Source organism: Eptatretus burgeri, chromosome 9 (genome assembly GCF_056783735.1).
Source record: "Eptatretus burgeri isolate ZD-2024b chromosome 9, Ebu_testis_v1, whole genome shotgun sequence".
In the NCBI taxonomy this organism is placed as follows: Eukaryota; Metazoa; Chordata; class Myxini; order Myxiniformes; family Myxinidae; genus Eptatretus; species Eptatretus burgeri.
In genome coordinates this window covers 58,397,925-58,410,177 of record NC_140969.1, presented here as the reverse complement: position 1 = coordinate 58,410,177, position 12,253 = coordinate 58,397,925, and the positions used below count along the sequence as shown (strand labels likewise).

Here is a 12,253-nt window from a genome sequence, read left to right as displayed (position 1 = left end):
GAGGCAGTTGTCCTGAAACAACTTGCCTTTGCCTCATGGAAAGCAAACCCAACTGAGGGCAATCTCAGTTCTTTCCACAAAGCTCGGAACAAGTGTGTATCTACCCTCAGGAGAGCCAGAAAACAACATCTTTCTCATCTCAAGTCTGAACTCTCAAACCTCTCTCCCTCCTCAAAATCCTGGTGGCATTTAATCAAATCTGTTTCTGGTGTATGTTCCCCCTTCATCCCCTCCCTTACCTCAAATGGCCGCACTGCTGATTCCACACGTGATAAAGCTGAATGTCTAAACTCGGTGTTTGCAGCTAAATCTTGTGTTCTAAACCCATCACTATCTCTACCCACTTTACCCAGTCGCACCCAACTGTCCCTGGACTCTGTATCCTTTTCTCCTGACAAGGTGGAGAGCTTGCTTTCAAACCTCGAGTCAGATTCTGCAACCGGTCCAGACGGCATCAGCCCACGTGTCCTCAAAGCCTGCTCTTCTGCTCTTGCTCACCCTCTCTCTGTTCTATTCACCCTCTCATTTGCCCAAGGTCATCTGCCATCTGCTTGGAAATCTGCTAACATCACTGCCCTGCATAAAAAAGGTGCAAAAACAGATCCCTATAACTACAGACCAATCAGCCTTCTCCCAATCATCAGCAAGGTGATGGAATCCATCATCGCCTCAGATATGAAATCCTTCCTCTTCTCCAATGGCTTGATTTCCAATCATCAATTTGGTTTCAGACCAGGTCACTCTACCCTGGATATGCTGCTTCTGCTCTCCCATCAATGGATGGAGGTCCTCAATGCCAGACAGGAAATCCGAGCCGTATCCCTGGACATATCACTTGCTTTTGACACAGTCTGGCACCCTGCCCTACTCACCAAACTCTCTTCCCATGGTATTCATGGCCATCTCCACTCATGGCTCGCAGAGTTCCTCTCCTGTCGCAGTCAACGTGTGGCCCTAAATGGAGTTCTTTCATCCCCTCTTCCTGTGCAGGCTGGAGTTCCTCAAGGTAGCATTCTGGGCCCTGTTCTTTTTCTGGTTTTCATCAATGATCTCTCGGACTCTGGAAAATCCTCTATTTCTCTTTGCCGACGACTCCACCCTCTGCCGTACCATCTGTCATCCCTCAGACCGGCAAGCAGCAGCTTCTTCACTCACTGCAGATCTGGATACAATCACAAACTGGTCCAACACGTGGAACATGTCTTTCAATCCAGACAAATCTCACACTCTCACGATGTCTCTTCGAAAGGACCGTTTACAAAACCCCCCCATCCACTTTCTCAACAATCCTCTGGAAGAAGTCTTTTCTTTCAAGCTTCTTGGTCTCACTATCTGCCATGACCTTTCCTGGGAAAGTCACATTTCCAACCTCGCCTCAAAAGCCAGTCGCCGACTGGGAATCCTCCGTCGTGCTAAGTCCTTCCTCGGCCCTCTTGAGCTCCTGACCACTTACAAAGCTTTTGTCCGTAGCCTGATGGAGTACTGCTCTCCCCTCTGGGCTGCTGCTCCTGCCTCCCACCTTTCTCGGCTTCACGCTGTCGAAACCAGGGCATTTAAGATCATCGGCATCTCCCGCAATGAAGCCGAGTCTTTGGGCCTCTCACTCAATCACCGCAGGTTGGTCGGTGGTCTTTCTGTCTTCTACCGACTCCTCTCCAGCCTTGCCCCCCCTGCTCTCTCTGCGATTTGTCCCCACCACATTTCCACAGGGCGCTCAAGGTCCGCCAACAACCCCCTTCTGGTAAAACTACCAAAATCACGAATCACTGCTCATCTTCACTCTTTCATTCCTCTTTTTTCCCACCTTTGGAATAAACTTCCTCACTCTATTCTTTCCCATTCTTCCCTCCAGGCTTTCAAAACAGCTGTTCACCACCACCTCTTATCATCCCCCATCCAAATCCTCAATCTTTTCGACCCCAGTTAATCCACCCCAATCCCACTTCCTTCAAAGTCCCTGCTTTCCTTCCTGAAAGTCCCTGTAATATCCATCTTGTATTCCCCATGTTCCCTGCCCCATCCCTCTCCTTTCCACAGATCTCCTAATGTCTCTGTTCCCCACTGTTTTGTCCCTCCCACTCCCTCCCCTCGTCTCATGCCCCCTTGCTGTGTGTTGTGTGTTAACTCTCATACGAGCCTCGACCAAGGTATGCAAAAAAAAAAAAAAAAATTTCAACCCTTCATTCCACATGACTGTTCCATCATAACTCTGAAGTTTCACATTTATTGATGCAGTAGTTCCAGACTAAACATGAATTAATATTTTTCCTTCAATCCACTATAGCTGCCAAACGATGTGTCGTACATCAAAGGGGGGGGGGGGGGTAGAGAACTTTTTGTTTGCATGGAAAGGCAGTCAGACATGTGGCGTTCCGCCTCGATCTGTTCAGCCGTTTCAGAGAAGAAGACTTTTAAAGATATTAATTTTCAATCCAATATGGCTGCCGTACCATGTGACCTATGACAACATCTATCTATAATTCCAGCAATTTCTGTGTGTCTGTCTGTGACCGCTGTTTCTCGACAACCACTGGTCCGATCCAATTGAAACTTGCCAGGTATATTGCTGGGCCCCTGTGGATGTGCCTTTTCAAGGTTTGATATTAATCGGACAAGTGGTTCCCAAATTATGGCCATTTATTTACCAAACCAATGACAGGACACGGTGTGATGACGTCTCAATTCTTCTTCTTAATTTTTTTTGTTGTTGCATGAACAGGCACGCACGAGTAAATATAAATTCTCTATCTAATGGGGAAGTGGATTGTGCTTGTTAAGTTTCGTATTGATCGGATAAGGTGTGTTTTTCTATCCAAGATGGCCTCCAAGCCATGCGACTTGTGATATCATTTTTATGGTGTATGCAGGCATGGGGGAAGATTATGCTTGCCAAGTTTCACTTTGATAGGTTATGTGGCTCAAGAGAAAACATTATTTAATATTTTTCTTAAATCCAACGTGGCTGCCAAACCATGTGACCTATCAATTATTCATTAACAAACTTGTAAAAGGATGTCATGGGGAATGTGTGTGTAAAGCTTCACCTCAATCTGTCCAGCCGTTCTGGAGAAGATGATGTTTGAAGGTTTTAGGGTAAATTCAATATGGCCGCCAAACCATGTGACCGATCAATTAGAAATTTACAAGCTTGTGAAAGGATGTCTTGGGGAAAGTGTGTGTGAATTTTTGCCTCAATCTGTCCAGCCGTTCGAGAAGATTTAAAAAATGTATTAATTCTCAATCCAAAATGGCTGATGAACCATGTGACCTATGGCATCATAAATTTAGATTCTGCCTCCAATCGTGTAGTGGAACACGTTTGTGAAGTTGCGTGTTAATCGGATAAGGTGCGTTTTTATATCCAAGATGGCCACCAAACAATGTGACGTCATAATTTTTACCCAAAATGCAGGCATGGGTGTAGAATATAGTTGCCAAGTTTCGCTTCGATGGGTTACATGGTTCCAGAGAAAACATTATTTAATATATTTCTTGAATCCAACATGGCTGCTAAACCATGTAATCTATCAATTAGAAATCAACAAACTTATATTCTCTCGTCGTGTGCAATAAGTGTGTGAAGTTCCCCTTGATTTGACCAGCCGTTCTGGAGATGTTTGAAGGTTTTAGGGTAAATTCAATATGGCCACCAAACCATGTGACCTATCAATTCGAAATTAACAAACTTGTGAAAGGATGTCTTCGGGAAGGTGTGTGAATTTTTGCCTCAATCTGTCCAGCTGTTCTGGAGAAGATTTTTAAAATTTATTAATTTTCAATCCAAGATGGCTGATGAACCATGTGACCTATGACATCATAAATTTATATCCTGCTTCCATTCATGTAGAGGAACACAGTTAAGTTTCGTGTCAATCGGATAAGGTGCGTTTTTCTATTCAAGATGGCTGCCAAACCATGTGACTTGTGACGTCATAATTTTTAGCATGTATGCAGACATGATGGAAGATAATAGTTGCAAATTTTCGCTTCGATAGGTTAAGCAGTTCCAGAGAAAACATTTAATATTTTTCTTAAATCCAACATGGCTGCCAAACCATGTGACCTATCAATTATTCATTAACAAACTTATATCCCCTACACGTGCAGAATAAACTTGTGAAGTTTCCCCTTGATCTGACCAGCCGTTCTGGAGAAGATGTTTGTAGGTTTTAGGATAAATTCGAGATGGCCACCAAACCATGTGACCTTTCAATAAGAAATTAACAACCTTGCAAAAGGATGGCATGAGGATGTGGTTGTAAAGTTTCGCCTCAATCTCTTCAGCCGTTCTGGAGAAGATGTTTTTAATTATTTTTTTCAAAACAAGATGACTGCCGAACCAAGTCACCTATGACGTCATAAATTTTTTTTCTACGGTGATTTGCCGTGTCGATGACGCTCAAGAAATTCCAGATTTTTCCCATGCAGCATTCTACTTTACGAATTTTCACCGGCATACCGGTTCACCGATGACGTCAGCAAAAAAAAACCGTGTTCCCCCATGGAGAGCTTATTAAAATGTATGAAGCAAAAAAAAATTTCCATTGCACCGTTTCAGAGATAGAGGTCCAAAGTTTATCGGTTTTGTCAAGATGGCACCCATACCACATGACCTATGACATCATAATTATCAATTAAGTATGCTATCAAAGAAGATACATACTGTGGTGAATTTTGTGTCGATCAGACTTACCGTTCCTGAGAAAATGATTTTTAAAGCGAAAAAGCCCGCAAATTGCTGGCGGAAGAAAAATAATAAATGAGAAGCAAGCAGTCAGACTGGTACTGACGAAATCGTCAACTTGACCTCTGACCTTGTCTAATAAAATCTGTCTCTAGAGAAGGTGGCGATGCAAACCAGAAGTTTCTACGATGATTCTGTACCAAGCCATCAAAAATCGAATATTTGACCTCACTGTGACCTTGACCTTTGACCGATTTTGACCAAAATCTAATCAGCGCTCGCCATCACCCTCCTGAATCACGTGGTGTAATTTGACATTGGAAGCTTATTCCGTTCGAGTTATCATGTTTTGGATGTTTGACCTCACTGTGACCTTGACCTTTGACAGATTTTGACCAAAATCTAATCAGCGCAAGCCATCACCCTCCTGAATCACGTGGTGTAATTTGACATTGGAAGCTTCTTCCGTTCTAGAGTTATCGTGCCTACAAAACAAACAAACAAACAAACAGAAACGGAAGTGATCAATATACTTACGAAATCTTTAGATTTCGTAAGTAATAAACAGAACAAAAACAATCGGTTACCCAGTCCATTAGACTGGGTACCCCAATTAATATATAGACATGGCTAAGCGCATGTAAGTGGTTACCACCCCTATTTTAGGATATACCCTGACTTGAGTGGCATTTTTGAAAGTCACAAAGACTACTACTGGTCATGAAATTTGGTTTATTGCACAGACAGTGTTCCATCGGACCTTAAAATAGATACAGTAGGTTCATGGGTCTATGATGTATATTACTGAATCTACATGCCCAGTATTGGCCTTTTTTCTTGTTTCACCTTAAAATACGACATATCTTAGACCATGCAAAAACACAACATATAAAACATTCTTTATAAAATTTCTCATCTAATCAAAAGGTTGTCACCCACCGTCTGAGAAAATCAGCATTTGGGTCGGTCAGTAGTGGATTCGCATGATATATGCACATTCTGGCATATTTTTATTTTTTCTTGTTTTATTGCCCTTTTAGAGCCTGGGACTATGAAATCCCCGAACAAAATGACTAGTTTATCAATAACTCATATTTACATGTCTTAAATTATTTAACTTATTACCAATAATCAATGTAAAAAAAATTGAGATGATCTGGGTGGATACTTAATTACAGCAGCTTGACTGAACTTTCCAACCCAAATGTCCGACTGCACGTCATGTTTTTTTTTTTTTTAATGCTTTTATTCTTCTGTGCATCAGATTATTTTCACGAAAATTTATTTACAAATGGGGCAGTGATATAGATATAATAGTATAAAAAAAAAAATTGAAAACATGCATGGCTTTGGTTTAGAGTAATTTTGCATTTTTGTCCGACTGCACGTTACTTTTTTGAATTTGATTAAAAAATTAATTTTCTTAAAAAAAAATTTAAATATTTTTCCAGGTATTTAAAAAATATTTTATTAATTTATAAGGCAGTTAAAACAGTTTTGGAGAATTTAGAAAGCTTTTTGTTACTCCCAGAATTGATTGAATTGAAAATTTACGTCCAAGAATTTGTTCGATAAATCTCTCTTTTAGTGCTTTTCAGCATCTGACAGTCACTGAATAGAGCAGTAATAAAAAAAAATAGGTATGTATTATTTCTTAATAATCCCAGAATGATATTTTGATTATTAAATTAGTTGCTAGAATAAGTTACATACTATGACCTTCATTTATTTTGCCAAAAAAGAAAAAAAAAATTAGGCAATTTCATTGAAAACTCGCAAAACCATCAAAATAGGTCCCCTTCTTCAAAGTATCATATTTCGGAATATATATATATATATATATATATATATATATATATATATATATATATATATATATATATATATATATATATATATATTGTTACGGTTGTCGAAATTCACAGAACACCATTCAGGTTTCCCAGAGATCAGTTATGTCAATACGTGTGTGTTCAGATTAGATTTCCCCACTGATGTCTAAAGGGAAATTATTCGTGTAACCGGGCTGTGATCTTTGAGGTAGTATTATTCTTTTGCCATCTTCATTTTGGAATAACCGCATCTCAACAACCACAACCACTACTTCAACAACCACAACCGCATCTCAACAACCACAGCGCCAACCACAACATCTCGACAAAATCTCCACAAACGAACAACATCGCCTCACCTTCATCTCCACAAACTCCGCCATCTTTTTGCCAGCAACGGCATCCCGCAGACGAGCAGCATCTCCGCCGACCGACGCGGGGACTCGTTGGGGCGGGAGCTGATGATTTCTGTCACATCCGCTTTCCACGGCCGATGATCTCTGCCACGTCCGCTTTCTCCGCATTTCGCGACGAGATCGGATCAAAATACCAAAAGGGGCGGAGCCAGCGGGGGGTGAAAGGTCAAAGGTGGGGACCCCATCAAAGGCGGGTTGAACCGCCGAGTTTTCAGTTTTTGCCTGGAGTTCGCCAGGAGTCTGAGCAGTCTGTCAAGGTTCGAGTCCAGTGGAGGGCAGTCGGGGTCATCGGAGCGTAGTGAAGCCTGGAGCGCAGCCAAGCCGACAGTGCCGTGCCGAACTGTGGGTCAGTGGTGACGGCCGGGGAGGGGTCGCCAGCCAGCGAAATGCGGGCGACGGAGCAACGCTGAGGAGCGGGCGGGCTTTTAAAAGAGCATCAACTCGTAGAAGAGCAAGGCCCGTTCGTTCCTCTGAGGCGTCGTCCGCTAGAGCCAATCCACCAGGCCGCACGGCAGGGCCTGGTCCAACAGCACGGCCTCTCGGAGCTCCTTCGGTCTTCACAGCTCCGCGAACATTAAAGGCCTAGGGGTCCTGCTCTGCCCTTTCCTTTCCTGGGGTTTTCTTTGTATGAAAGTTGTGGCGCCGTGTCCGCCAAGTAGAAACTGTTAAGTGATTGTGTACATAATAAATAGACAAACAGCTGGAGGTCTTTGTTTACTCGTGTCTTGTCCCTACCCCCCCATCCATTGCATTGCATTCGTGTTTGGAATACCTGCATTGCTTCGTTGACTGCATGAGTGCATATGTGTGACAAATAAATGTCCTTGTTTGAATGTCACCTGCTCGTTGCGTCCCCTTCCTCCATTGAGCTGCTGTAATTATGTACGGAATATTAGCTGGCTTTTAATAGCCGATAAAATAATCGGGTCCAACGGGGCCTCGTGATAATATAGCGCTCGGCAAATCGCAAACGGAGTGAGCTGCTTAAGCGGCTCATTTCCAAGCAGGTCCCATTGAGGTGTAAATCCCCGGCATTTCTGTCTGTGTGCATACTTAGGTAAATCGACAATTCGGCGATCGGAAATGGACAGAAGAGTTGGCTGATTTACGGTGTGGTTAAAAAAAAAAAAAAAAACCCGTAGCTGGATTTCGGCGTTTATCCGAAAGCTGCGACTAGGATTGCCCGTCTGGTGGGCGCGCGGCTGCGATTCGTTAAAAGCGATCGCTCGCACGCCGAACGGCTGGAAACCACAACAATATGTAATTAAGCTATACAGTTTTTTGTTCTGAACTCAGTTAGACTTGCACTTTCAGGAAAATGTCATGAGAAGGCAATGGAACAAACTTCATTTTTTGACATTTTTGAAACAGAGTGGTAACCACTTACATGTGCTTCGCCATATTTTTTTTTCTTCAAAATGCTAACAGGATTAGAACAGCACTGGCAACACTGGGTATCCCTGCTAGTATTTGATAAATTAAACATGCAGCATTCTCCCATATCTTAAAATCCATAAGTGGCACAGCTCTTATGCAAGAGTACTCGTACACAGTAGGATCTCACCTTGTGAGGAACATACGCCACGATGTCCAGCCCGCCAGTGAATAACCTGGTGCTCCCGACTGCAGTAATGTACAGTATGACATCGTGAGCAGACCGTCGGACTGTAACTGCCACAGAGGGCACAAAGGTGTGGCATGTCAGCCAATGGTGCTGCCGTTGGACCAATGGGAGGATCAGGTGAGTAGAAGGGGTTTACCCGAGGTAGTTGGGAGCGCAGGACAATAAATGGGCTGGAGTCATGGTGCTCAGTGTAGCAGTCAGGGTCTTGACAGATGAACAAGAAAAGCACACGATGGAAGCAATGCTCCTTCTCTGACAGAGGAGCATAAACCTGGGAGTGAAACAAACATGTCAACAATCCCTGTAAATCAGATAGCAATTACTGAACAAATGGAAAACCTAAGCACCAAAAAATGGATCAAAATACCTTTAAAATAACCATCTTTCAAATCCATGCCTCGTTTTTGAATACTTTGTTTTGTTGTCGTTTGACAGCTGCCTCCTGTCAAAGAGTGACAAATTTCTCAAGCAGGCAGAATGACAATATCATCCCGTATGCACAATGCCTGCAAAGCTGACCGTTCTTCGCTGTTGAGGACAAATACAGCTTTTATACTAGAACTACGTTGTCGATGACACACCATCGCATATTCCCATGCGCACTGCTTTGTCCCATTAACACTAGGTGAAATTTTATCTTGCAAAATGGATTGACTGTTCTTTTCTATTTGATGTGCTTTATGACCAAAGACTTACTATGTTTACTAAATCAGAAGTCATTGCAAGCATGTCAACATTTCATGAAACATTAATTTAACACTGTCCAGCAATATAGAACTGTGCATCAATTTAATCATAGCAATGAACTGTGTATAATATTAATTATTCATAATCAATTAGATAAATACAGTAAAACCTGTGACTGTCACTCATGGGGGCCACATAAGCAAGTTCTTTAGAAAATAATTTACCATGTACAATGGTAAATGCACAAAAAAAAAAACTCAGCCCCCATGACCCCACCCCCTTTGGCCCAGCCCCTTGGGGTCATATCAAAAATCCGACAGTGTTGTGCACTTCCCCATACATATATCTACTATGTCCCAAAGTTTCAAGATCCTATCTCAAATGGTGTAGGAGGAGCTATTTTGAACCCCTATCCACTAAGCATCCCCTACTCCCCAAGCACCCTCTGATCATCATGTGTTTAAAAAAATGTTGTTAAAAATATAACTCATGAAATACGTTTGATTTAAAAAGCTACAAGACAATTTTTTTTTTTAATCGACCCCCATGACCCCAACCCCTCTGGCCCGGCCCCTAGGGGTCATATCAAAAATCCGAAAGTGTGCACTTCCCCATAAATATATCTACTATGTCCCAAAGTTTCAAGTTCCTGTTTCAAACGGTGTAGGAGGCGTTACAAGGTAAGACAGACGTACGGACGGACGGACGGACGGCGGAGACAATCACAATATTCCCTCTTTTCTTCGAAAACGCGTGAATAAAAAAACTCCTCAACCTCCCCCTCCCAAATTGGCTGATTATTGTGGGGTGCTGATTGGTCAGTACATTTTGCCCATCATAGTCCAATGCCTGGAGAGACACCTATAACTCCAGCTTACAATACACCGAGGGAATTAGACGATGATGAGCAAAATGTACCGACCAATCAGTAACATGCATTCAACAGCCAATCAGCACACCACAATAATTAGCCAATAAAAAAGAAGGGGGGGGTATGAGGAGTTGTTTATAAAAGCTGTAGTCATTCCAGTTACTTCTTCCTGTTGATGGGTGGAGGATGCTGCCCATGACGATGAAGCATACTTTTTTTATCTTTATTTTGAGTTATTTTCTTTTTAAAGTATAAAGAATGTAAATAACTCGTACATGGTGAAAACCCCAAACCCTTTAACTTATGTTACATCAGTTCTTCACATCAGTGGGGTGAGGAGGGGTGGGGTAAGGAAGGGTGGGGTGGGTGAGGAGGGGTGGGGAGGGGTGAGGAGGGGTGGGGAGGGTTGAGGAGGGGTGGGGAGGGTTGAGGAGGGTTGAGGAGGGTTGAGGAGGGGTGGGGAGGGTTGAGGAGGGGTGGGGAGGGTTGAGGAGGGGTAAGGAAGGGTGGGGTTTGTGAGGAGGGGTGGAAAGGGTTGGGGAGGGTTGAGGAGGGGTGGGGAGGGTTGAGGAGGGGTGGGGAGGGTTGAGGAGGGGTGGGGAGAGTTAAGGAGGGGTGGGGAGGGTTGAGGAGGGGTGGGGAGGGTTGAGGAGGGGTGGGGAAGGTTGAGGAGGGGTGGGGAGGGTTGAGGAGGGGTGGGGAGGGTTGAGGAGGGGTGAGGAGGGTTGGGGAGGGGTGAGGAGGGTTGGGGAGGGTTGGGTAAGGTGGAGTGGGGAGGGGTGGGTGAGGTGGGGTTGGGGAGGGGTGAGGTGGGGGAGGGGTGAGGTGGGGTTGGGGAGGGGTGAGGTGGGGGAGGGGTGAGGTGGGGGAGACTGTATTAAAAAAAAATAAAAATAAAAAAAAAAAGCAATGCAAATAACAAACCTGCAGCAGAAAGACACACGGTTTTCCACAGCGTCGGCAAGCAAGTTCAGAACGTCCGGGTAAGGGATCCAAAGCAAGCCATGCCGGCTTTCCTCCAACTTTGCTTGGGAAATGGGCGCTTGTGAGACGCCACCGCTCCTCGGGCCGCTCCAGAAAACCCAACATAACAGAAACGCAAGAACGATCCATTTTCACCTGAAGTAACAATTAATCACGTGCTTTGAACAGAGAAAATATTTATCCCTGATGTAATTTTTACAGGTATGACAAATAAGTACAAATGTCCAAAAGACGATGTACTTTTTGCTGCTTCACAATGTACATAATAATCAAAATAAGTAAAGAGGAAATGAGGTGGTATCACATCCTTGCTAAGCAAAAACCAGCCGAACACTCCACAAGAAGAACGTCGACTTTCTGATTTTTTTTAACATCCCCATTTCTCACGTATCTATATATTATTTCTGTTAACGTCTGCGTGAAATTTGACGTATCTCCTCCAAAACTGCCGGACGGATTGTCGCCACTTTCGGCATGCGGGTGCTCTGTGGTCTAATGAACAGCATGGGCTATGTGAAATCGCGCCAGATGGACACGTTTGGGAATTTTGGGCGATTTTCTCATTTTTACGTTCGTTTGCATGGCGACGTGTGACGTCACCGCTGAGAGGGGTAATGACGTCATGACATCATCGGTCATTCGCTGACGTCATTACGTCTGTCGTCGACAGACCGACACCACCGAGAGGCATAATGCCACTCCTCGAAAACAGCGTCTGCAATGTAAAACCCTCTTCTTCACATGCAGACGACCTCAGAAGGTGAATTTAACACAAAAAATGTAACAAGAAACATGGTATATAAAGTAAAGATTTATTTAAAAAAATATATTATTTCTGTTAATGTCTGCGCGTAATTTGACGTTTCTCAACTGCCATCATTACCTGATTTGTGTCTTACGTGTGTGATCTCCAAATAAAGCTTCCAGCGGTGTTCGATCGTCGGATGTGCGTCAAAAAGTGCCGTTCATTGAAATTTGCATTCTGATTCTCGGTCACCCTCCACTGCTCCTGTTCAGGCGAGCGAGGGCTCGGCCTGTATCATGTTAAACTTACCCCATCAGACGCCAACCTTCCAGTCACACTGCAGAGGATGCAATTTCTAGTCAGACTCACATACTCGATGACCATAAACAAATCCCAGGGCCAAACATTTG

At 43.6% G+C, this 12,253-nt stretch overlaps 1 protein-coding gene and 1 long non-coding RNA gene across 4 annotated transcripts in view; one reads left to right on the top strand and one right to left on the bottom strand.

The window, feature by feature from the left end:
- Positions 1 to 11,291, bottom strand: part of PDCD2 (programmed cell death 2) — a 46,008-nt gene extending 34,717 nt beyond the window's left edge. The window contains exons 1-2 of the mRNA XM_085895247.1: positions 11,039 to 11,291; positions 8,497 to 8,827 (exon numbers count right to left, since the gene is read on the bottom strand). Of these exons, the coding sequence (XP_085751373.1) occupies positions 8,497 to 8,827; positions 11,039 to 11,227 (520 nt within the window). The 5' untranslated portion in view covers positions 11,228 to 11,291. The remainder of the gene's footprint in view (positions 1 to 8,496; positions 8,828 to 11,038) is intronic.
- A 242-nt stretch (positions 11,292 to 11,533) lies between these two features.
- LOC147020166 (uncharacterized) overlaps positions 11,534 to 12,253 on the top strand; it is a 97,604-nt gene continuing 96,884 nt past the window's right edge. Inside the window, exon 1 of one of the 3 annotated variants that reach the window (XR_015061671.1) lies at positions 11,534 to 11,858. This is a non-coding gene — a long non-coding RNA (uncharacterized LOC147020166). The remainder of the gene's footprint in view (positions 11,859 to 12,253) is intronic. The other 2 variants (XR_015061672.1, XR_015061673.1) reach the window with 2 other exon arrangements.